The sequence below is a fragment of the Falco naumanni genome, chromosome 15 (assembly GCF_017639655.2).
Source record: "Falco naumanni isolate bFalNau1 chromosome 15, bFalNau1.pat, whole genome shotgun sequence".
In the NCBI taxonomy this organism is placed as follows: Eukaryota; Metazoa; Chordata; class Aves; order Falconiformes; family Falconidae; genus Falco; species Falco naumanni.
The window spans coordinates 11,180,048-11,206,320 of NC_054068.1; the positions used below are offsets into that span (position 1 = coordinate 11,180,048).

Sequence of the window (26,273 nt, forward strand, 5' to 3'; positions counted from 1 at the left end):
ACCGTGTGCATTCATTTAGTCTGGCTGAGCTGCTCTGGAGCAACCAGGAGCAGAAGAGAGGCCTTGACCACAGCGGGTGTGCAGATGCATGGCAGCCCCGTGCAGGCGGAGAGGCTGCAGTTACTGCAGATCAAGATAGGCCAGTTCTGCCACCCCTGCTCCTAACAAGCAGCAACTACCCGGGGAGAGTGAGAAGGGCAGAGTCTGGCTGACTTGCATATTTTTAATAAAAGTAACCAAATCATATTACAATATAATACAAACCCTCAAAACACAGAACTTGGTAACAGTAGGAGCCAAACACATATTTCCTTTCAGTGAAATATGCCCAAGTCCAAGTAACTGCACAAATGTTCGTACGTTGTAGGGAATACCTATCGATTTGGGAATTCCTCTATTTTAAATTGTGAACCTACATTTGAAGGTAAAGCATATGTTAGCTGAAGACGCAGTACTATCATTTTTTCCAGTATAAAGTTCAGGTTACTTTTGCTCTTCTTGTGTCTTTTACTTCATTCTAGCTGAACTTTTGTCTAAGTAGCTGGTGAAGATTAAAAATATTAATACAAATTTATATTGCAAAACTAGCTTGGTTTTGTTACGCTATTGTTGTTGCTGCTGCTCTGATTTGAGTGCTGCGAGGGATCCTGGCCTTTCAAGTTTTCTCAACAGAGAATTTACACTAAATTTTGGCCGTGAAAAATCAATGCAGGAACAAAAATTCTTTAATATAAAACAAACTCCTAAACTAGCATCTTAGTTTCCCAAAGTGTTCCCTAGTTTCCCAAAGGTCCCAATCCTGCAAGAACTGCATTTCAGTTCAAACTCTGTGGGAGTTGCGGGCATTCAACAGAATTAAGTTGTTAATACATGAGAAGATGCACAATTCAAACAAAACATTCCTGCCTATACAAGCCTTTTCTTGCTATTCCTTTAAGCATCCCTTCCCCCTAAATCATGGTGCTATGAAGGCCCTGATGAGAACAGGGTTGCACTGAATGCCAGCTCTCTTGCTGCTCACCTACTTGCTTTAACTTCCAAGTGGAAACTAGCTCAAAATTTTTATTAAGATTTTCAAATCTGACTAGATCTGGACATTACCTCCATTGCCATCACCCTCGTACAGCTGGGCATGCTGGGAGGCTGTAAAACATGCAGATACTAGTTATATTTTAATATAACTGGGCTAAATCCTCGCTCATTGAAGTCAAGAGCGAAACTCCCACTGGGACTCAGTGAAGGCAGGGAAAATTTCAAATGTAACTCATTCACCTTTCAGGGTGCAATCCTGGCCCTCCACATCCTTTGCATGTGTGGGTGCTGTGAAACCAGCACGTTTCAGTACACAGCAGGAGAAAGAGGGATGGATACTCCAGCACTGCACAACCTTTTATAAAGGGTAAACGGAGACAGCTAACACAGTCACTTTGGTACCTGCTGCTCATGTAAATAGCTAGAATATTTTATCTGCTGGAGCCACAGCCCTCTCCTTGATTCCAGACATACAAAAGCTGAGCAGCTTTTTCCTACAATTCTTTCGTTTCCAGATCCACAGGAAAAAGTTCCCAGAGATGGGCTGCCAGGGACTGTGCAGCACTGCACTGTCTGGGATGAGCAGGAACACCAGGTGACCCTCGGTGCCCACACCAGCCTCCACTGGACTGGGATGCTCTCCACCGCTGTGAAGAGGAATGATACCAGCCTCTCTCAGCAGCGATAAATTAGCTTTCTGCTTAAAAGAAACTGCCCACACTGCTTGGGCATTTGGTTGGTATGCCTATCCATGAAACTGGTAAAGCGCTCTGTTGCTGAGCATGACAATATGGGAAAAAACCAGCTTATCTTGCATTCTTCCTCTGTTTGCTTTTCCTGCAACCCATCCTTCTGTCCTCCAGTGAGTAAATGACACCAATTTTGCCCAGTCCCAGAATGTAACAGTGCTGCAATTACACTACTGTACACCTCCACTACCGCTCACATCACCACTCACTCTGGCATGAAGACACTGCAGGGAGTTACGGGCAGACTGCAATGGGTTAAAATTCCCTACAAGCACGTATGTGATTGGGAAGTTGCATCCAGTTCTCCCTATCTGCATTTTTGTTATGGCACTCAAAATGATGAATGAATGATGATGCTCCTGTTCTTACATTTGATTAAGCTGCACCCACCATATTTTTCCTGGCTGTTCACTTAAAACTGAACACATCAAGAATGGTTTGTTAAAAAGCTATTTTGAAGAGAAAACAACTACCAAAGCCTGTATATCCAGACCAAGTAGGAAGACTTGTGTAACAGTTTTTGCTGGTGAGCCCGAGCCATTGGCAGGTGAAAGGCAGAAGCGAAGAGGAATTCCCAGCAGGTTTTGTGTTACTAGAGCCAGAGAGCAGGGACAGAGAGGAAGTGACCCACTGACATGTCCACTGGGAAGAGCCTAGCTCCACAGCCACGTTCCCACATAAAAGGGGAGCCCCTGCCTAGGGGCTATGGAGAGAGAACCTGCACCCTGGAAAGGAGGCAGCAATATACCTGCTGCACAGAGGACACCTGCCCTCCTGAATGAAGCTTGGCAAAAGCTTTAAAATAAGAAAACTGTTAAACTTTTGGATTCTGATGAGATACTGAAAGCTGAACCTGGCTTTTTTATGTGACTGCGAGAGATTCATTCTTAAATACAATACTACAGTCATGGGTTTGATTCTGGTCCCAGTGAAGTCAAGGCCAAAACATCCTTTGATTTAATTGAAAGCAGAAGCAGGCCCCCGCTTTAACCCTCACATACGCAAATAGAATACAACTGGATGTGAACAGAGGAGGAAATATGTTTGGAACCAGTTACAAATCCATGTGTGATTTTTTTTCTCCCCCCTCTGTAACATTAAAAACCAGTCATTGAATGTCTTTCTTCATTCAGCAGCAGTGTTAAGTACTACTGGCCCAAATTCAGCCCTCGTTCCCTCCCAGACAACCCCAGCAGAAGCAGAGGACCAGGTTTCTCTGTTGTCATCTACTGGTCCCCGTGAAGTTCCACTAGCCAAATTTGTCCACGAAATAGTATGCAAATTTTGCAACAGCAGGATTTAGGCAGCAGTCTCCCAGAAGGCACACCACATTCCCCAAATGCCAAAGCTGCAGCCTTTGGTGTAAATCACACTGGTACAACTTGTTGGCATAACACAGTATGACACCAAAGAGGTTAAAAAGAGTCCCTGACTTTCATTGTCCACTTTCTCGAGAGAGAGAGAGGCTTGCTGCTGCAAAAGCATCTACCAGATCTAAACGGATTACCTGCAGCACTGGTAGCATCTGCACTCCATTAGGAGAGAGGCGTAACGGGAGCCTGCCTTTTGGACTGGGATTCCTTCAGCGTTTCAGCTTTACGGTGCAAATCTCAGTTTCCAATGCTTGCCAACTGATCCCTTCTGAGTCTGACCAAGAGCAACGGTGCAAATGCTGTATAATAGCTTCCCAGCATCCACGTGCAGGACTCCTTTCAGGTTTTGCTTTATGTGGTCCTCAGCAGATAAAAAAGTAATTTTAGCCTTTGACCATAGGATACCATACTGCAGTAGTGAAATCAACACAGTACAGGTGAACACCGGAATACCTCTGCTCAGCCTATCTGTCCTGGTGCCCAGCTCTGACAGGCAAGCAGTCATCAGGATGACTGCATCCATAAGGAATGCAATCATGCACACATGTGAAGCTAATAGCCATCCTGCCTGGCAGAGTTTCAAGTGAGAGCAGATCAGGTAAAAACAAAAGAACAAACCCTTGTAAAATGTTTACAGGTGTCATTTCTTTTTTAAGCATCAAAAGATTGAAGTACATGCTAATCACAGCAGATGAGGTGAAGGAGTAGGCCTTTTGGTGGACAGAGCATGGAAATAAGAGTTTATAACTCGTGTTTAATTCCAGCTCTGCAGCTTCTCCCAGCTATCAAATTCGGTTAGGAGAGCCACCAGCCTGCTGTAACTCTGTATCAATGGGAGTTATACCAGGGATGAGAGTGACTGACAATACTTACCTGTTTCAGTCACCGGATCATGCATTTAATGTCAGTACAGCACGAGGGAACAAGTTGATGTGCTACACCATATATATGCTGGATATTCCCATCGATGTATTACACTTCCTCTAACACAGAAGCCTGGCGATGTCAGTGCAGCTAGCAGCAGCATGGGGCACAACCCGTGTCAGCTACGGCCTGGCACCCTCCACACCATCTTGTTACTCTGTGCTTAAGAGATCTAGCCTCCTTTTATACTTTCACATATGAATCCTGAGTTTACATGCCGGTGTATCTCTTCTATTTAAATATGCACTTTGTTCTTAAAGATTTTCTTAACCTATTAATAGATTAATTCTGATTTCAGTTATATAGGTACAAATTTCGGGTAACTCCTTCAAAACCAGCGGAGTTGTCTCTTTGGGAAGGCCATCCGACCAGGAAAGGTATGTGCACACACCTGTCAGTGCACGATGCTTTGTCTTCATTTGCCTATTGGTTTTACACCTTCAGATGTTTTTGGGACAAGAGTACCGTGGATACCTAGCAGAAGCATCTTACTACAACATTCAGGTTCTCTTACTTTCTCTCCACACATCACACCAGTATACATCCCTGATGTAACTCCACAGAGGCCAACAGGGTTACACTGGGATTATTCTGGCCAGGTTTATTATTAGGCCAGTTTTCTAAAAGAATAAGGCTTACTTTGTTTCCATCTAAGCTTACGGTAAAACTCTCATTGACTTCATTGGAAGAGAGATTTGGCCCAACATACCAATACCCAAACCACTTCCATTTATTTCAGTGAAAGTAGGCAAGGACTTAGTAAGGTCCAAAGTATTTTTAAATCTTGGATTTCATAAATGATCACAAGCATGTAGGTCACAATATATACACAGAAAGACACCTACGACAACCACCAGTGGGATCATTAAAATAAGTAAGTTAGGCCTAGAGACAAATTAATTTCATAACATGTTCCTTACAAAACAGACACCCCCTTGCTTCATGATCTAGGGAGTCTGTTTTATAAACTTCCTAAGTAGTTCATGAAATATCCCCCTAAGCAGACCAGCTGCCATTGCAGGGTCTTTACAAATCAAAAGAGCAGTCATGTGTATTTAAAGACCAAATATGAAGAGGTAAGACCTCATCTGCTCCACTGGTATGGTGAGCTGTGACCTCAGGACATGATTTCCAGTACAAAGCTACTGAATCCACATCTTTACCTAACCCCTGTCCATGGGATGAGGGAGCTAGCCATGCAGCACGGGAAGAAGCAATCAGTGTAGGAGATTCCCCTTTGCTTCCAGTGTGAAGCTGCTACACCTGTGGACCCAAGCACAGGTGCAGTACTTTACACCACGCTCTTCGGCAGGTTAACAGCCTCCACCAGCAGCACATAAAAGAAGGAGACAGGCTGCTTCTGTGGTGTGTTGTGAGGGTGGTTTTGCAAGGTATGCTGCTTGTGCTTTTTGTGTTACTGCCCTGAAAATGACTGCTGAAAGAAAAGCTGAAGTGTACTGCTGGCCCTGTCAGGTGAGTGGTAAGCAAAAGTAGTAATGAAAGAAGTGTCAGAAGTACTTGAGTAACTAACCTCAGAAACTGCTATAGGATGCTAAACCAAAAAAACCCTTGAAAAGTTGAACTTTTGCCTCCTTGTCTGCTGGCTTCTCTTTGTGTGTTTTAATAAACCAGTTTTCAGTCTGTTGCAAGCAGGAAGGGTGGGAATTGCTAATGTGCTAAGTGTGACCCAACTACAATTGTGTTATCATTGCAGAAGAAGAAAGTGAACAGCAGAAAATGAGATGAGGCCAGCTGTGTTTTGTGTTGGAAGTACTGGAAACACTGTTCAAGGTTCATCTTCTAGGCTCCTCTGAGAGGCCCTAAATGACACCCCTCCTGACCACTGGCAGGCTGTGCAAGCTGCATGGAGATGTCTGTTCTTCCTTTCAACTAGCTGAGTTGAGTAAGCTAGTATCTGCATAGGAATGTACAATTTTCTCAAAGTCAGGGTTTTTTTCAACAGCCTGTGCCAGGCACAGCACCACACTGTAATCTTATTGCTTTAAGTCAGGTGAGTGTTGATTTGCTATCTTCTCCTCTCCATGACTAGCTTGGTCTGCCCCTTCCTAGATGTCATGATACCCATTTATGTCTAGAACTCAGCACAACCCAGGCTGTAAATGTATACAGAGAAACAGTAACTTCTGAAAAAGTGTTCATCAGAGACTAGGCTAGGCAGTATTTTCTGCCTAGTGCGTTTCACCAAGTATTCCAAGTAACCACACAAATAAGTCATTTATTGACGGGGCTTAAACTCAGCACCCGATTACAGTAAGATTTGTACTCCCAAAGGGTAAACTCTATTTTCCTCTCCAGAGCCTGCAGGCAGTCCCCAGGCAGCGGCTGTGCTGGGCAAGGCAGCAGCTATGAAGCCCACTAAGGAGTAAACACCTTTATCACAGCAGACAGCTCGGCTCTGTTGTGGCTCCCTACACACCAGTTAGTAGGAGAACCTGGAGAGGTGGAGACAGACAGGTCTGAAGAATCAGATTCCATATAAATTCCTTCCCTCCCATTTCCCCAAGTCACTGGGATGATGGGTTAAGGTTACAGGGACTATTCTCCTTTATCAGCAAATCTCCAGCTGGGCAACAACAGCCCTGGACAACATGGGGAAACTGCTATCACGGTGTGCTTCTGTGGGCTCTGCCAGACTAGCAAAAGCCTGAGACAGGGTATACAACATCATCATTCCCAGTTGTAATTGCATCCCTGTTACAGATTATTTTTATTTTCCACAGAGGCCAAGCCATGTGCCCCTCCTCTGGCACAGGTCATGCTCTGGTGCTCACGGAGCAGGGACTGGTGGACCACCGGAGCAGCTCTGGCCAGCCCGCAAGTTCCTTCCCTGTGCACTGTCTGGGAGCTGTGCTGGATCCCTCAGAGCAGCAACACACGTCTGCCCACAGGAACAAACATTTCACACCTTTTCCAGAGCTTATCAAAGTGCTGCATGGACTTGTGTGACCTCCGTCACGCGGCAGCCCATACAAAGCAGCAATACTTGGCTTCGCAGATGAGGAAAGACTGGTTTGTTTTACACTATCTGATTCAGCAGCCGGGCAGTAAGATTTCCTTCACTTTCTCCAGCTCTCACTCTGGTAAGTGCAACATCTGCAGGCAGATGGTGGGGGGGAAAAGGGCTGCAAAGGAGAAAGCCCTTTTTAAGTTGTTTTTTCCCTAAGTGTTCTTCTGGTCAAAATTCTATTAGAAACCAAAGAGAGGTTTACCCAGTCAACAACCAAGTAAGAAAAATTCAAAAGATTTATCTCTAAATTGCAGGTGCATGAAATAAAAAACAGAAATTATTTTAACCTCCATGAAAATTCTGATGTTAGCTCAGAAAAGGCACTGCATATAACCAAACCTCTGATTTTCAGTTCCTTTACTTGTTCCCATCTGCAGCATACACCTGATTGCCTTAAACAATGGCAGAGCCCAGGGGAGCCCTAGCAGGCTCACCCCTCTCTGCAGAGCTGCCACACTGGTGTGCCGTGTCGTTACATGTGCACGGTGCTCATGCACCATACCCATAACCTGCATCTCTGAGCTTGCTCCTGCCTCTTCGGGTGTTTTGCTTTAAAGTCTGTGTATGGTTCAAGTTCACAATACCGATTAAAAATAATGAGCTTTCTGCTGCAGCTCGCATGCAGGTGCATTTTGTAGCACTTCGCCTGAATGTGGGCTGCTGGCACCTACTCAGCAGCTCTGCCTTTTGGGTAACAGACAACAGTTCGTAGCCTGTGAGTGTCCAAGCCTGGTATCACCCTGCAAACAGGGTGCTTCACAACTGGCCTTGGTGGGAAGAGTAGTACCTTACAAAGGGCGAAATGCACCGTGGCAGCATGCTTGCCTATGTCCTTCACTGTGCCTGAACCGGAGTAGTTTAGTGGGTGTGCAGGGATGAGAGAGGGACTGAAGAGGGACAAGAAACTATACAGTTGCTGGGTGGGTAAGCAGCACAGAGTAACAGTAGCACAGAGAGGTTTGGGAGACACCTACGTCAGGATGGATGCTACCAGTGCCACATGGCACAGGACTTCTGTGGCACAGGGCTGGCAGGAGGCTGTGCTGGCCCAAGAGAGCTGACGCTGCTGCTGCAGACAGGGATCCTGCTCTCAAATGTGCTCTGCTTTTGTAGCCACCAACAATCTCTGGTTATGAACAAATCTGGTCTTCACTCCACTTAACCTGGCCTGAGTACAGGCCTTGTTGAAGGACTGATTTACACCCTAACTGCCAGCATGGGGTAAGTGACAGAACTTGCTAACAGGGTATTTTTTTCAGGCAGTAACATTAGTAATACACAGATCTAATTGGAAATTAGCAAGTAAGTTAAGAGTGACACTGGACTGATGCTATATGAGCAAAAAATGTAAGATGTTCTCAGGTATGCTGAGTCTGGAGAATTATATTTCCTAAACATATCTAAATTAAGAATTTTCCTGCTCCCTCCCAAGAAGTGCAGACCCAGTACAGAGCCCTTTGTGTAATGGATGATGTGGAAAATCCATCTTGTAGGTCTCCGCAGCAGGTGTATTTGAGTTTACAAAGCCACTGTACCTGGCTGTACGGGGTCAGAAATCGTGTTGTCAGGGTCAACACAGGGGACCTAAAACTTGGAGAAGCGCTTTCCCCTGAACTCAGCCCAGCCCACTGCGGCTGCAGAAAAGGGGGGAGAAGCAGAAGACCTCAGGTGTCAGTGCTGAGCTCCAGCAACCAGAGAGATGGAGGTGTAGAGGAAAAGGTTAAGGGAATTAAAACCCACAGATACCTACAGAGTAGCTAGAATCAAGAGGTCACACCTGGTAGGAGAAATTGTCTGAGGGTGCATCTATAAAAGGGTGACTGTTTTAACAAAAAAGTCAAGAGAAGACACGTGCTTTAGGGAAATCCTTTGTAAATGACAAAAAGTCCACAAATTCAAAGGAGAGGCAGGGGTTTCTGAAACACTTAATAAAGCCTGGGCTGGTTTTCTTTGGAGGACGTAGCGTCCAGAGTGGGCCCAGGTTCCCCAAAAGCTGAGATCAGGATGTGCACTATGTTAGCACTGGCTTGACATGCCTTGGGCCATGGGGCCAAAATTTTCCTGAAAAGGAAAGGCTGGGAGCAGAGAGGTCCCAAACATGGTGCACTACATGTGGTCTGTGCGCCCATGCTACTCCCACCTAGACAGTGCTATGTCAATTAAAATATTCTTGCTTGCTTCTGTCACATGATTAACACCATGGAAAGCATGAACTTCTATAAATAAAACTTGAACAAAAGAACATGCTTATCTTTAATAGAGGGTTTTTCAACAAATACTAATTAACGAGGAACGTAAGGTAAATATATTTACCTTTTATAGCAGAACAATTCACAAAGAGCTCACAGTGATTCCTTGAGTTAAAAACATTATTTAGGGCTGCAACAAGGACAGGCTTCTGATAAAAACTTTTGTTCTGCTTTCTAACAGGAATTCAAAGTGGTATCAAAGTTTCCACTGAAACTGAGAAGCCGGGGCTTGCGGTGGTACTTGGGGATTTGGAACTTCCAGTTCTTTTCCACCTGAAGTCAATGAGCTGTCTGCCACCGAGTTCAGTGGGAGTAAGACTGGAGGATCTGGCAGTGTCTTTGGGTATTCCTGACTGCAGGTCAGGAGCTTGGACTTCTGGTGTGGGTTTGTTTTTTAAATGAAGAACTGTCTCACTCCCTTGGATAAATACAATTTGCAACTATTTGTACAGATCTGCTAAAGGCTTTGCAGCCTTTACAGTCTGTCATATGAATCTATATTCAAGTGTCAATGTGTGAAGGAGCTGCTTCAGAGGTCCTCTGGGAGAAAACATGAATGGAATTTCTAGAGGAAATGCTCTCAAAGGTAAATAATTTGTCTACTTAGCCAGTTAGTTTAGAAAGAAGATGTTGGTGGTAAGGGTCATGAGACTGAATTCAACAGGTTTTTCTTCTTTCTTCCTGTAACTCACAATTACCAGAGTTGGGAGTTTTGGTGGGAGAACTTGCTGAAAATACACTCCTGAAATCCAGCCTCAGATCCAGGTAAGACAACATCAGCCTCCTTGTACCTCCAAAGCTTGTTACCTTTAACGGCAATTTTGGGTATGCAGAGAAAGCAGCCCTAAGTGGCTATAGGAAGAGGGATTAATAATATTATTTCTGAGATAATTTCAGTGACCACCATCATTATGCTGTCGGTGGCCACAATTTCTCAGAGTTTGATGTTTCTTTAGTACGGTGTTTCATTCAAAAAGCCAATTGGAAAGGTGTGTAAGAGCAGTATGTAAGGTGAGTGTAAGTGGTTTAGAAACAATATTTGACAGTGGCTGTTTAACCCTCTTCTCCTTTGTCACACCAGTTGTGTGCTGCTCAAGTTTTCTCCGTTTTAGCTGAGAGAATTTAAGCAGCCCATAAAAATTTACTGGAAAGGGAGCATCTATCTAGCCCTTTTAATGGCTAATCTGGCATCCTTTACTTATGCTAATTTAATCAATGGACAAATGCTCTTCCCACAGCAGCACTAACATAAACAATGTTAAAGACTTTTGTCAAAGTTGCTCTGAAACAACTCTGGGATCACTGAAATGCAAGATCTGCCCTCCAACTTCACATCACCAGCTAGCTGCTCCTATGACACAGACTTCGAGAATCGGGTCCTTTACCTCCCCTAACTGGAGCCCACCAAGTGACTTGGGAAGAGCCAAGCAGAGCCAGCTAAGTGGGCTAAGCACAGTCAATCCTAACAAATTACAATATCACGCTGCCTGCTGTCAGGTGTAATTTATATCATACCAGAGGGGTGACAGGAGAGCAGGTATAGGCAGGAACTGGTCATACCTATACTTGCTCCTGCTGGGCCTGATCTAGCAAGCTGCTGGGAGCTCTTCCCTCCCATTGAAGTCAATGTGAATTGTGTTTGTTCAGGACCTAATAGGATTGGGCCTCCTCAAAATACTATGGAAGTATAAACATGATTTGCTGATTTTATTTTTTTCCTGTTTTCCATTAGCATGTGATGTCTCTGTGTAAGCGCACCCTGATTGTATTTATACACATTCACAGTCTGTATGTGTCCTTAAACACACATGTACAGTATATATGACAAACTAAAAGCCTAGTTAGGATTTTGGAATGCAGAGGAAGAAACAAAGAGATTGTAACAGGAAAAAAAGAGGAAGTTTGTTCCCACAGCTTTCAATTTTAGTGAGCGCAAACTATTTTATGTGACTGAAGCTAAGATTCAGCAAAATATTTCAGGGTATGCTTACATCTTTTGCTGAAAGACAATCTACAAGCCTTCGAACTCGTGCTCAAACCAAGAGTTTAATACAGTGCCCAAAAAAGAAAGCTCTGTGTATAGGTAAGTATGGCCATGCCTCTATATGTGGCCAATACATTTTTTTTTTTCTGAGTGTAAGCTAACAGTGCTCTGCCATTATTTCCAGATGTCTTGCTCAGAAACACTATCTCCTTCCTGCACCTGACAGACACAGACCACTGTGAAGACAGCCTGTGCCTTACAGAATATACACACCAGGGCAGCGAAGCACCGTCAGGAGCTCCAACCATCCCCACTGAAATAACTGCAAGTACTTTCCCTTAACCAGGAATGAGAGCAGGCCAGACTCAATGGGGGGGTGACCAACCAAGTCTAGTATGCAGCACTGCAGAAAAAACAAATTTTAAAAAACTTTGAAAAACAATCATAAATTAAGGTGTACCCTTCATCCAGCTTCATAATGTACACAGTAACATGTCCTAGTTGGGATGCTGGTGAAGGGCAATCTTTTGCTATAAAAACGTCTCATCCTGTAAGCTCTTACTCCAGTGAGAACTGAAGTTTGAGCATGTGAAAAAGCACTGAAGCCTTATGAGATAACACAGTGCTACAAACAGAAGACAGTACATACTAAAACATCAGGCAGCACGTGAGCTCTTGGTCAGTTTTGTACTTACAGTTTAGACAAAGTAAAAAATCTGAAGAAATATGTTGTTGTTTATCAAACAGGGAAAAAAAGCTTTAGATCAGTAATCTATTCTCTTTAAATAAAATCTGTGAATTTATGTATATTCTCCCAAAGCTTCTATAACTGAAGCTTTTATTAAGTAAGTCTGATATGGGGCACACTTTAAAAATAGCATCAGCAGTGGTATTTTAAAATGTGGAAACAGATGTGCCACTCTGTTACAACTGCTGAATCTTCTCTGTATTTTTTATACTGTAAAGCATTTGTCTGCTTCTGTTATAAATCTCTCCCCACTGAACAGATTTCTTCTCTATGACTGAAGCAGTACGACACAGACATTAAACACACTGTCCAGAAAAATCATATTGTTTTGGTCTGACCATAAAATACAGGTATTTTAAGAACTGTTTCTTTTCCATAGAGAATTTCAGCGGCTCCCTTTCCTTCGAATGAAATCACAGACATATGCTTCATGACATCAGAGGCATTTCAAGGTGTCTCCATAAATGTCATTTATTGCTTGGGAACCTGCCAAATCTGTGCAAAAATCCTTAGTTCTTGTAAAGGAAAAATCTTCAAATGAAACTAGAGCTTTATACTGATTGTCATACAAAAAAAAAAAAAATCATCTAAGCCCTAAGGGAAATACTGGCCTTGTAGGCAGCAAAACTTCTGGCAACAAAACTTGCTGACCTGGGCTCTGGTTTGCTTTTGAGTCTATAGTGCCTCCTTTAACCTGTCTGCTGGGCGCCCTGACGCTGCACATCTATACCTTCTCCTGGTTACATATGAGGCACTTACCTGTCTGAAAAATAAGCACTCTGAATGACAAAAACTTGAATTGGTTTAGTGATTGTAACTGTAAATCAAAATCAGGTATGTCTTAATGTCGTGCTCCAATGAATGTGCTTTAACCCTTAACACAGTGGTCCTGTTCACACTACTGTCACAGGCCTGATGCTGCCCAGGATCCCCCATCTCTCACAGTGCTCAGCACCCAGTCCCACTGGGAAAATAATAAAGACTGCCACATACACAAATATACTCTCATATCACATCTGTTCATAATGTGGCGTATCTAGAGTCTAGTCTCAGACAATACTGGCCAGATCTGAATAAATTTTGCCAGACATGTCACCAACCTGTCTAGCACAAATCAGCCACCTTTAAGCATGCAAAGGTTCAATCCAGCCTGCAGCTGCAAGTGGACAGAGCAGTCAGCTGGCCACTGCCCAAAGGGAATGACCACTGACACAGAGGCACACAGCTGCCACTGAGGTTAGGTTTTTTGGCTGGCCAACAGAAGCATCCATTAGTCCCAGGGTAAGAGAGCCATTCTGTTTTCCAAGGAAGAGGGGAAAAAAAAAAGGAACTTTTCCTCCCCTAAATCTGAAAGTAGTTGCTTGGTACAGTTAGAAATAATCTAGGAAAGTACACCAACAGGTGCTTCAAATGTATCAGCAGAGTGCAGAAGATGTTGGGAGAGAAAATGAATAGACTCTAAAAAACATAAATTTTATAGGCTTTTTTTTTCTGTAGAACCCCAGTGAAGTTTCTGTATAAATCGGGAACTGAATTATTCATAAGTGGTGAATATATAATAAATTGTATTTTGCATTGAAATATTCCTCACAGGTACATGCCTCTTTCCATGCAACAAACAGAAATTTGGGCAGAGAGCCTGAAAATGCCAAGGTCTTACCTGGAGTCTGGGTACTTTGTCAAGGTAGCCAGGCTGCTGGTGTACATGTGTCCTCCTACATCGATGTGTACGGGAGCGTTTGACTTGGTGAGTTGAGCTGGGAGAGGAATTCCTTGAGCAGCCAGAGGAGAAACTGGGGACCGTGTTAGAGACAGACGGGACATGCTTCTTCCCTCCTGCAAAGGGAAGGCAAAAAAGAACAGTTTCTCTTAAATGTAGCAGTGTGTTACCTTTCTTTCCAGTGTGATCACAGATCTAATCAGATCATTTTTGCATCTGCCTGATCACATATTCAGCTAACAAATTATTGCCACCACTGTAATTAAGTGTATTTGCATCATTTTCTTCAAAGTACCAGAGGGGAAGAGAAAGATGCTTATTAGCAATAAGAAATCAAGAAAAAAATTTTTCAAGGTGTCAGCCTCAAGGGGCACAAAACAAACTGCAAAATTCTAATTAAAGGTCGCAGGCTTATGTGTTAGATGTGAAATATCCCCTGACAAACGAATAACCAATTTGTGAATTGGGATTCAGGGGTTTTTGCAAGTTTGTCTCAGTAACGAGACACCTCTAAATTAGTGACTTCCTCAGTACCTAAGGCATTTAGTTTATACATCTAGTAAATTTCACATCAAACTAAGATCAATTTTCAGGTTTATTTTCAATAATTGTGAAATAAATGCATAATTTTCAGTTAAGCCTTAGTATTAGACATAAAGAACTAATAAACTTTCAAATGGAAAGCAATTAATACCTGGAAGCAGTGAAACCAGTGTGATATATAAACTGGCCCATGACAAGACACCTTAGAAAGTACCGTACAGTCTGGCATACAAAATTGCAAATTCAACAATCCACCTAATAAAATATTTGAAAATTAGTGAAATCTCTGAATTGAGTCCAAAAATCCTCAGCTGACATACAAAGCAAAAAATACTGAAATGTCTTTAAAAATGAACACGACAACCACAGCAAAAGAAAATTCCTCAATTCTCTTCTGTAAGAAAAGCACAGCTTATTCTGCATGAAACGTGTGTCTCAAAGCTGATTTCAGTTAAATCGGTATAGACGGCATACATGTCAAATGGAAAAAAACCCTTTTATAAAGTTTAAAAAAATGTCCATCCATTCTCCCCCTTATGGGTAAAGCAACATATGCAAAACATTATAGTTGAAGACATTTCTGAATATAATCTAATTTTCTTGGTATTTTGTTCTGCAAGCATGCTACCAAGCACCCAGGCTCTTCCTTACATCTGACAAGCACTTTACATGCAGCATTGCAAAGTGAATTCCCATTTCTCTCACATTACTTTGACAATGTTTCTTAGAAATCTAAAGCTGGTCTCGCCTTCCTCTCAGCAGTATTTTGCACAAGATGCCTGGCTACCCCACTCGATGAACATACAATTAGCAACATTCTTTGTAAAAACAAATTCTGAGCTATATAGAAAGGGACTGAAAAATCTTAATACATCTGGACAGCTTCACAAAGTCATCACATCTCCATTTACTGTATTTCATCTTGGTTAGCTCCTAAGAATTTCCTGCATCTACAGCACAGAAATACATCACCCCATTATGAATCCACATCCTTTTCTCTTCGGAGGCTGGACGGACATCTGCACTGAACACGAAGCAAATACCAACTCTGTCCTAGGACTCCTGTGTCAGCCGATGCGAAATTGGGCATTAACATTTTTACTACAGCACCACCTTCAAGGAAAGTGATTGAATCCTTTCATGACTGAAGACGCTGCTTTCTTGTTTCCCACAAGAGCCTGTTGTGGGCAATCTTCACTAAACATGTCATATAGCATAAATAAAAGAACTAACTTTTAAAAACAACTTACATACTAAGTACCTACAGTATTTCATCGACATGTTTACTACTCTGTGGGTGCCTCATCTGTCTGCCAACACAGACAAAGGGGTTTTTTTTCTTACCAAAGAGCACTGTAAACTCATGTTCACTCTCTACTCCTTCACTTAAATGAAAGGGTCAGAAGATCCAGGCTGAATGTCAACCCTGTCTTTGTTCAGACCCCAACTATTATCACTAATGATAAAGGTACAGACCTCACATGCTACAGAGCTGCCTTAGAAATAAATCTCATGCAGTTTCACAAAACAAGTGCCTAATTAGGGCTCATCTGCACCCCTTGTTACAATTTCCAAATGAAATCAAAGGACTTCCAGTCCTCTGTAAATGCGTCTTACATTTAACCATTTGTCTTGAAATACAGGCTTCAATTTTAAAATATGCACAGATAGCTAAAGATCAAGTGATCTGAATCTATTTGTGCATATTTAAACACTGCTGCTATCTTAGGATTTTGTTTAATGTTGGTATACCAGTAAATTCCTTGATCTGTAAAGAGTCTGAGATTCTCAGTGAGGCCATACTCACACAGTAGATATTTAATTTATACTATTCACTGGAGGGACCTTTTGAACAATCCTCTGCTTTTGGCATCTCTCAGCTAGAGCATGTGTTGAAAAAACACTTAATTATAGAAAATCACTGGAAAGCTAAAATAGTTCTCAAACTTTTATGGCTTTTCATACTTATTGAGGGTGCCACTGGCTTTTTGGGGGAGGGGAGGAGAAGGGGAATTAAAACACAGGCTTTTCCCCTGGTCGGAGAGGATTCCTATTAAAAAAATGAATCCTACATTTTTATTGAAGTTGTGGAATTCAATCATCTTCATATGAGCAAACTGTCAAGGGGCGTAATTGCTAAGCACTACATAAAGGGCACTGAAAACATTCCTATTGCTCCAAAAAAATAAATAGCCCCTATTTCTTAAGGTACCGTAACCCTATTTCTAATGACTCCTTCTTCTTGTTAATGTAAAACGCAGCTAAAATTCATCACACTGAGTAATGTAGTTATTTTATGCACAAAGCAAAAATCCTAAATTTATTTATCCGGTGAAAGTCTTTATGCACATATTTTCTAATACTGATGTGAAAATTAAAACCTTAAGGGTAAATATCGCAGAAACACTAACAAACTTCATTTATTAAACCATGTTAAAATAATCCTTGCTCTTTAGTTGCCTACAACAGGATACAGCATCCCAACTAGTGGCACAGGCAATAACCCTGCTCTAATAAGTAACACAGGAACCTGCTGAAGGCAAAATCAATAGAGCCTGATTCCCAAATTATGTGAATATTTAGTTTTTCAAACATTACACACCAAGATCTTTCAGAGCCAGCTTATCTTTTTCTGCCTTTCTAAGCTAACTGCATAAGTACTGCTTGTAAAAACTATTTGCCCATGCAAAGTGAAATAATCACAATGCCATGCTCATTTACACACAAAATGATTTTGTGTCCCATTGTGCTCACAGTTGTTCAGCTCTCTAGGGGTGATTAAACTAGCTATGCTGCTACAGCTTGAGATGATTTCACTGAATCGTTTCTCCATGAAGTTGCTTCTTTGCTAAGCTGTTATTTTAACCATAAAAGGTAAACAGAAGGCAGTTGTAAGAGCTCCATTCAGCTCCGTGCCCAGGGCTATAACCCTAGGGCAGAGAATGCTGAAAGACTGCAGAATTTTCCAGGGTGTTGCCTTTCTTGCTCTAAAGCCTTCAGGAATACTGTTCATTTAATACACACTCTAGATGATACATTTCAGATCCTACTAAAAGAAAGACTTCAAAAGTGTAAGAACTTTTGGGCGGATGAAGCTTTCCCACCTCTGCACATAGCTTGGGGCCATGGTAACCAATACTGGCTGTTGATGTTGGGAAAATACAGTAGAAATAAACTGCACAGAACAGAGCAGACAGATAGGGACAAGGGAGGTGAAAGGTTGCAGGAAAGAAACAGGCAGCGGTCTGGCAGTGGTAACGAGAAAAAAGGGAAAAAAAGAATGAAAAAGGAGGCGGCTCTGAAGGAGGGACAAAGTTAAATCAAGGAGCAGGCACTTAAAAGACTACAGATGGGAAGCAAGACTAATTAAGGATGTAAAAGCGCTTTGTTTCTAAAGTTTATTGTTGCCAGGATAAAAATTAATTGAAACTAATGCTGTTATTCACTCGTGCAGTTTAATTCCTTCATGCACATTGAAGACGTGAAATGAAAACGGCAGGTTTAAGGACCTGCCATGAAGCAGCCCGCTCCCCCGGGGAGCCGGAGCGAGGGCAGGTCGCGGCCGCAGCCAGGGCCAGCGGGGTCCCGGCGGCTGCAGACCCCCGGCCCGGCCGCAGGACCCCGGCCCGGCTGCACCCGGCGCAGCGCCCGCAGCTGCTCCCACGCCGATCCCCTGACTGGGTTCCCGGGAAAGCTCCTCTCCCTCCCCGGAGACCTTGATTTCTTTACCGGCGGACCCAGGAGAGCATCAGGGGTAGATCGCCCGCCGCAGCCCCCGGGCGCCCCAGCCCCAGAGTGCTCTGTGGGGCAGGACCCGGCTGCAGGAGTTACCCGGCCCTCCCGTGACTTGACGGCAGCGCCTGCATTTCCCCAGCCGGCGTTTAGCGCAGCCAGAGGGGCACAGCTACAGACTTGGCAATTACCTTTGTCTCTATAAACAGGGACGGCGACCGCTCGGGTCTGCCTCCAGAGCCACTCCGAGACAACTGCTTACGCCGTGAACCCAGCCTAAAGACAAAGCAAGGAGGGGGGCACTGCAAACCTCGGGCTCGACGGCTCCAAAATTAAAAGTCCGTAAACATTTGCACACACCTCCGCGCGGCTTCACTGAGCACCGGACCGAGTGACAGAGGAGATGGTGCCCAAAACTTTTACAGGGGAGGGGGGAGCTCCCTCTGGAGCTCTGGTTACCGACGGGGGGGGGGGGGGCGGGGAGGAAAAAAGAACAAGGGGGAAAAAAAAGGTTGGTTCTCCCCCCCCCCCCCCCCGCACACACACACACACACCCCGCACCCCGCCTATCTCTGGCAGTCTCCAGTCTATTTAGTGCAAGTTTCACGTCACCCGAATGCCTTTCCCTACTGATGGTCAGGGAAATCACCAGCAGGCAACGCACCCGGTCACTCAACTTCTGCCTTTTTCTTCTAAACACCCTGTATGCCCGAAGATAAAATTCAACCAAAAAAAAAAAAAAAAAAAAAAGCACAACATGGCGTCCTTTACTTATTCCCACATAACAAGAAAGGAGATGTCTTAGATGAATGCAAGGAAAAAAAAAAAAAGCCAACCCCGAATCCCCGATCCTGTACATTTTCCGTGCAGCCAATGGTGGTGAGCATTAGCCAGGCTAATGTATTAATTTTGCAGAAGTGTGCCACATCGCATGCAGGAACAGAAATGCAAACTATAGCCTAGAGTGGTTTGAAGTCTACCCCAAACCAAGCCTTCCACTCTCACTGGCGCCAGAGTTTCATTCACAGCCCGCCCGTGTTTTCCATACGCGGCGCTCCCCATTGTCGCCCGCCTTCCCTTTGTGCCGAGCCGCCCCGCCGCCAGCCCCCGCGCCCCGGCCCGCGCACCCCCGCGCCGCGGCACCCCGCCCGCCGCCCGCCCGACCCCCGCGGCTCCGCGTGTACCATGCGGGAGCGCGGAGCGAGCCGCGCTGCCTCCGCCGCGCTGGGGCTGGGCCGTCTTCAGAGCCGAGGCCGGGGCGGCAGCGGGAGCGCGGGCACCCCGGGCCGCGGGGCTCCGCCGGCGCTGCCCATGCTGGAGCGGAGCAAAACAAAACATACACACGGGCGCGCACACACACACACACACACACACAGAGCCACACACACACACACACACACAGAGCCACACACACACACGCAGCGCTATCAAAGCGGGGCGGCTGCAAACGGGTCCTGTAGCTTTAAAAAAACACCCCTCCGCCGCTTCTCCTCCGGAGCCAAGCGCCGAGTTAGTTTGAAGAAGAGGCACTTTCCAAAAAAAAAAAAAAAAAAAAAAAAAGAGAGCGAGCGAAGGCGCGAGCGTGCCGCGCGGCGCGGCGCGGCGCGGCGCGATGCAATGCGATGCGATGCAATGCACGGCACGGCACGGCACGGCACGGCGCGCACTGCGCGCTCCGGCCCCGGCACGGGCAGCCGCGGGAGCCGCCGCGTTCCTTACCTTGAGCGCAGAAGAGATCTGCGAGCCCCCCTTTGGCTTTGGGCTCTGTTGGGTTTGTGTGTGGATGGGCTCAGCTTTTTTGCTTTTATTACTATCTTTGCTCCGCAGATCCTGCTGTGATTATTATTATTTTTAAAGCTGCTCTCTCTCTCCTCTCTCTCTCCCCGTTTTTGCTGCTTCTTTTTCTATTTATTTTGTGTGTGTGTGTGTGTGTGTGTGTGTGAGGGGAAAAAAAAAAAGCCTTTAAATGAAACTGCCGAGGCTGTTATGAGAAGAAAGGCAATAATCCCGTCTCTAAATAACAGAGGGAAGGGAGAAGAGGAGGAAAAAAAGCGAATTCTTGCTCAGGGCTTTGCAAACGCCTGCAGGGCAGAGGATTAGGCTACAATTAGCTCAGCCCTTTGCTCTCGCCCTAGCTAATTTTGCGATGAAAATTGGATATTTTTCCCTCCTTTTGGTGAAGGTCTCCAGATTTATTCCCCCCCCCCCCCCCCCCGAATAAAATAAAATACAACCCCTGAAAATTAAATAAGGCTGGGAAGGCGGCCGGCTCCCCAGCCCGCGCCCCCGGCGCCGCTGCCCGCCGAGCCCCTCCGCGCCGCGCGGCTGGGGCGGGAGCCCCGCGCAGCCCCGCGCAGCCCGGCCCGGCCCGGCCCTGCCGGGGGATAACGGTTCGGTGTTGGGGAGGATCAGGCCACTGTCACGTCCTTCAACAGACTTACTGAAAAGAAGAAGGAGGAAAAGAGAGGGGGGAAATGGGGGGGAAAAAGCTGATTTTAATCATTGTCATTTGGTCTGATGTAATATTTCCCCAGGCATTTTCAACTAGGCATAAATTTTCAGCTCCCAAATAAGTAACACAGGGCACGTTTCTCACATCTCTTGACTCCTCTGTTACAATTAGGGTAGCACCCACTCTGCACTTGTTGATAAACTAGATCAAGTTCAAAAATAAATAATAAAAAAATAGCCCTGACACCCCCCCGCACACACACACCCCCCAGCACCCAGCGCCGCCGGGGTGCGGACGGGGGGTCTCGGAGGCGGGGGGGGGGGGGGGGGCTGCAATTATTCCCATCCATCCATCCATCCCGCCTCCCCCTCCCTTTCACCCTTTGCTAATGTCTCGCATTGTAAACGCCAAATTTCCTGTAGGCCATTAAAACCAAATGACGTCTATCGACATGCATTGTGCTATTGCGGAGCGCCCTGGCAGCCCGCCCCCGGCCAAAAGCGCCATTTCAATTAGAGCGCGCGGCGCGATGGCGCGGGGCTCCGCGGGCGGCTCCGCGGGCGCGCACCAGGCGCGGGGGAGGTGGTGCAGCAAGGAACACCCCCCTTCCCCCCCTCAAAAAAAAAAGGGGGGGGGAACAAAAAAAGAAAAAGCAAAAGCAAAGCCCTCCCTCAACTTTCAGCCAAAGACGCGGGTCTGCCGATGCCTGCGCGCGTTTGCCAGCCGCCGCGGGGGGTGCAACCCCCGCGCCCGGCTCCGCGCTGGTCCCCGCGGAAGTTTGGCGGCGGGTGCGGGGGGGGCCGCTCCGCGCCCTGATCGCGCCGCAGCCGGCGGGCGGCCCCCTGGCGTGGCCGCGGCGCTCGGGGGACACCCGCCGCCTACCGCGCCCGCGGAGGGGCGCCGCGCTTCCCGGCGGCCGGTGGCCGCTGCGACTCGTCGGGCTGCAGCGCCTACTAGCGCCGAGCGCGGCCGCGCAGGGGAGTTATGCAACGCTGCGCGGCCCCGGGAAGGTCAGGCCGCCGGCGCGCAGGAGGGGCCGCGCTCCCCGCCGCACCCGCGCTCCCCAACGCGCCGCGGGGCCGCCCCGCCGGGGAGCAGGGCAGGAAGGCAGGCAGGACCCCTAAAACTAAGGTGTTTGGTTTTTTTAAAAGTTCTCTTCCGTGGCAGGAATAAACAGAAACTTTTCTCCTAAGGGTAGCTTTTTTTTTTTTTTTTTTTTTTTTATAGTAAAAACTACAGGAGAAGAGGGAAATTTTCTCATTAAAGTTACATCCCTGCAGTTAGTTCAATTACTTGATATATGCAGAAGATGTTGTAAATTTAAAGATTTAAATAGCTTACAAAGATGCCGGAGGCTCCATCAGTTAATTTCCTTAATTTATGGATTTTTAGCTGAGCTTCTGAAATGAAAAGGAGAATGAGAACTAGGTCAGCAGAGAGATTTGCATCCAGAACAGACTAAAATTTGTTTTCCTTGACCATCCCATCAGCCCAGGTGTGATCCTTTGGCAGGGTCACCGTCCCACACCTGACCTCCAGGGTGGGACTCTGCCTCTGAGAACACCGCACAAAAGGGTGGATTTTATTCTAAAACAAATTCTGAAGGCGAGCGTGTCCCCAGACGGCTGCTTCACCTGAGCACTGGGCAAGGCTGTAGCCTAAGTAGCCTCATCTCCCCAGTACTCTGGTCAACAAGTGGATACGGGGCGGACGAGATGCACTGAGACTCGGTGACCTGTCATGCAGCCCCAGTTTCACTCAGCTTTTCTGTAGGGGTGCAAGCGGACTATTTGGGATGGCTTGGCATCATAATTTTTACTTCCCCTGTGAATTACTAACTGCTAAATGAAAAATAAATAGGAGAATCTCAAACAGCAATCAAAGCATTGTAAAAATGGGATGCTTCTGCATGGAGGCACAGTAAAGAGGAAAGAGAAGATCTAAACATGCTGCACTGAACAAAAAGCAGAAATTGTTTTCTGACTCATCCCAACACATCTGTGAGAGGTACCATTTAATTGTGCTGCGTGGAAATGGGATGCATGGCTAATAAAGATTTGTTTTGTTTGTTTGTTTGCAGATCAAAGCAAAGACACGGTAGCACTTGGAATGAAAAGGCATGCGCATGGTATGTAACTTGTGCAGGATTGTTTTCACAGTATCTAAGAAAAGGACAATGTACTTGAGAGCTTTGAGTTTTTTCTTGCCTGTATTAATGTTGAGGGTAATAAAGGTACGCGTTATAGCTCTGTATGCACTCACTCATTTCTTTCTTCTCACTCAAGTGTGTGAAAGCCTTTCTGTTGTTGTGTTTCAATATGTATGAATATATACATATGAATTAATACTTAAAAGACTGATATAAACTAAACAGTTTTAGGAAGCAACATTGCAATATGATTAGTATTGGTGTTCATGATTTAACATTTCTTTTCCCACTAGATGAAGTTTCTAAGATTTGCAAGGTACGTGTCAAGGACGGGTATATAAATGGATTTTTATTTATTCACAACTCCAAGACTAATTGCTTCTCTTTGCCTGAAGGCCAAGAGATTGGTTTTAATATGACACTTCAAAAGTATTCATAGAACTACAGAGATACTAAGTGTCATTGTTTAAGAGAGAAATCTCGCTATGCTACTTGTGACCCTGAAAATAAAATCTTCCACTGTATTTTGAATCCTAATGTTGTTGTTCAGAGTTTCACTTAAAGCTCAACTATTAAGAAGTGTACAAAGGAAAATACTAAATAGTATGTAGTGAACAAAAAAGAAGAAATGCTGCTAGAACTGAACATAACTTATTTTCTCAACAACTCTATTATCCTCCCTATAAAGCAATCTGAAATGTATAACAGAAGATTCCTGAGCTCAGTTGCAGGATATTATGATTAAAAGTGGTAAGTTATAACTTATCATAGGTGTTTTAAAATTTCTTGGCCAAATGCCCAGCATCTGTTTATTAAGATACTAAATATTTCAAATTAAATACCTTGGATTTTTTTTGTACCAGCAGTTCTTTGTATTCTGTGCAGATGCCTAAAAATGGGGTTGGACAGAACCTTTCTGTAACCTGGATTTTTTATTTAATTATTCCATAGTTCACTTCCATTTTTTTCAATAAACTGGTAAAAAAATTACTGACATTCTTAAGGCAATGTGAAAGAGAAGCCCACCAAGAACCCCAGCTCATTTTTCTCCACTTTTTTTTGTGTTTTCCCAAAATAACAAATAGTGTATATTTCAGAGGACGTAAAATGACTAGAATGGGAAAAGATGCAGATTTGAAGGAATATAAATGTCCTATCAAAAAAGATGTTCAAAACATATTTTGAAATGACCAGATTTGAAATTTACTGACTGTGTGAAAGAAAGTATCACTAATTGAAAAATAACATCAACCTCTTCTGCATCATGCTATATGAATTAGAATAACAACTTCCAGGCGGTATTGTTCTTGAAGGCCTCGTATGAATCTATGGTAGCAGGCCTCATCCTGTCTTAGTCCTTACTCTTTTCCTTATTATGTGTCTTATCTGGAAATGTGAGTCTGACTTCAGGACTTCTTAGGTTATATATCTTAACCTGAGGCTTGATGCTGGCTTGCTGGCGTCCTGGCAATGATATTGATATTCCCACTAACTACAAGAAGCGCAGGAAGAAATCCACAGACTGCCTGTCCCTCCCGTCTAAAACACACCATGCTCTACAGGGCGTTTTAAGATAAAAAAAGAAAAGTTAAAAAAGATAAAAAGAGAAAATGGATCATTTAATGAAGTGTTTAAAGCAGATAAATGAGAATTAGGAGTTTATTCCTTTAAAACAAAGGAATTGATGCCTATACATAGATTAATACTCTTCCTAGTCATAGTTAAGACACCACTGTAATCTAGATGGACTTTTATTTGGGGAGAGAGGATCAGAGTAAGAAATTGGTGCTTCCTAAGTAGTTGTTGGACTCTGGTGCATCTTCAGTAGGCACTTTGTTGCCTCCAGTGAGGTTTCATGGATGTGACTGCATTTAGCCCTGTCTCCTAGACTGCAGACCAGGGAGAAACACATCTGAATGTGGAGAGTAGGCAGCCCTGGATCCTGTGACTAGCACCGTCGCTTCCGTCACTGAAAATGAGATAGAAGCAGAAGGTGTGGAAGGCTGATGTTACAAATGCGTTGAGAGCTGCCGGAAAGGTTTGTTCTTGTGAGAAACCTGAAATATTAAGCACGTTGAAATTCCAACACTCGCTACAGTCAGTTGACATATAAGGAATAATAAAAAGGAAGAATTAAGGACATCTCTCAGTTGAAGCAAGTTTTCAAGCCAGTTGTAGTGCCAATCATTCTGGAACAGGAACTTGACCCAGGGTTTGCTAATTAAGTCAAATAATTGTTTGTCATTTGTAGGCAGATAAGGAGTTTCCTGGGAGCAGTAAGTATGACCGTACAAAGAACAAAATCTGATCATTAGGAAATCACCGAGTCTTGTCACTCTTTTCCCTTGAATGCTCTTCTATTCCTTTCAAGAAACAACTTGCTGCTGAGTGAGTTTACAAGCCATTACTTTATTGACTAAATACAGATTGACTGTTTTTAAAACTATCCATTATCCAGCGCCTAACTCATGACAACAGCATGATACAAAGAAATAATCTACACTGGAATGCCAAGATGAAATAGCTTGTCAGGCGATACAGTATAGGAAAGGTTTGCCTGTCTCTTCTGCTTCCAACTGTTATAAGCCAAAAGTAGTTACCAAAAAGAAATGTACTTAATTGAGATGTCCCATGTTAGCATTCAGCACAGTGTTCCTTGTTTTATACATTGCCATTTTGTTGTGTGTTCTCACTCCTTAGGCAGTTACAATACTGAGGAGCATTTTTAACCTAAGTAACATGCATGGCATTAGTTTTTAGCTACTTATTAAATAAAATAAAGCTTATCCATATTATATATGTCACAGAGAGGAAAAAACATAGCTGAATGTAATCCATTCATTGGTATCTTAGAGACACAAAGTACTCTGAAGAATGTCACAAATCCACATGGCGTCCCTGAGAGCTTGATTTTTGCATATGGATCGCTGACTTGGCTGAACGATGTATAAAATCCTGTGTAGCCAGGCAGCTCCCAACTGAATACACTTCTAAGAGGGGTTATATGCATTGCTTCTGCCAGCAAAGGTCTGGAATATGTTAAACTGCAAAAATATCACTTAACAGAATACAGAGAACGAAGAGAAGAGCCATAATGGCCCTTTTGTATCAAATAATTTACTGGTTTTAGGATCTTTGGGCACAGGCACATCTAGAATCATAGGTAAACTGCTTCTTATTTAAGTAGCAGCGTTTCAGCATGCTTTTTCTTTGGCAAATAACAGACTGAGGGGTTTGGATCATGCATGGCTGGGACAGAACCTGAGAGAGCAGCAGCCTGATGAAGCATCATGAAAATGGAAGAAAAAGAAAACAGAGCAAATTCTTCCAGGTATGGAGGCCCTCTCTGATTCCAGAAAGGGACAGGGTAGTCAGAAAAAGACCAGGGAAAGTCTAATGTCAGTGGTAGGGAAGGGAATATTGTCAATCACTCAGCTTTTCAAATCTGCTCTAAACAAAAGGTGGTACAAGCTGTTGTGACCCTCAGACAACAGGCTGAGTAGATAGATAAGTTCTAGGAGGCAAGGGAATGACTTCTTGGCTGATAAAACAGAACCTGAATTTAACAGTACATGAAGATGGAATTAAGC

The 26,273-nt window shown here is 44.4% G+C and overlaps 1 protein-coding gene and 1 long non-coding RNA gene across 4 annotated transcripts in view; one reads left to right on the forward strand and one right to left on the reverse strand.

The window, feature by feature from the left end:
* Nucleotides 1-20,252, reverse strand: part of KCTD15 (potassium channel tetramerization domain containing 15) — a 46,215-nt gene extending 25,963 nt beyond the window's left edge. The window contains exons 1-2 of one of the 3 annotated variants that reach the window (XM_040614992.1): nt 19,802-20,252; nt 13,748-13,923 (exon numbers count right to left, since the gene is read on the reverse strand). In XM_040614992.1, the coding sequence (XP_040470926.1) occupies nt 13,748-13,911 (164 nt within the window). In that variant the 5' untranslated portion in view covers nt 13,912-13,923; nt 19,802-20,252. Of the gene's footprint in view, nt 1-3,288; nt 4,147-13,747; nt 13,924-19,266; nt 19,619-19,801 lie in introns of those variants that run through there. The other 2 variants (XM_040614991.1, XM_040614993.1) reach the window with 2 other exon arrangements.
* LOC121097736 lies at nt 6,738-13,729 on the forward strand. Its single transcript, XR_005831066.1, has 3 exons — nt 6,738-7,179; nt 9,537-9,941; nt 10,057-13,729. It is a non-coding gene; the product is annotated as an uncharacterized LOC121097736 (long non-coding RNA).
* Nucleotides 20,253-26,273: the final 6,021 nt, after the last annotated feature.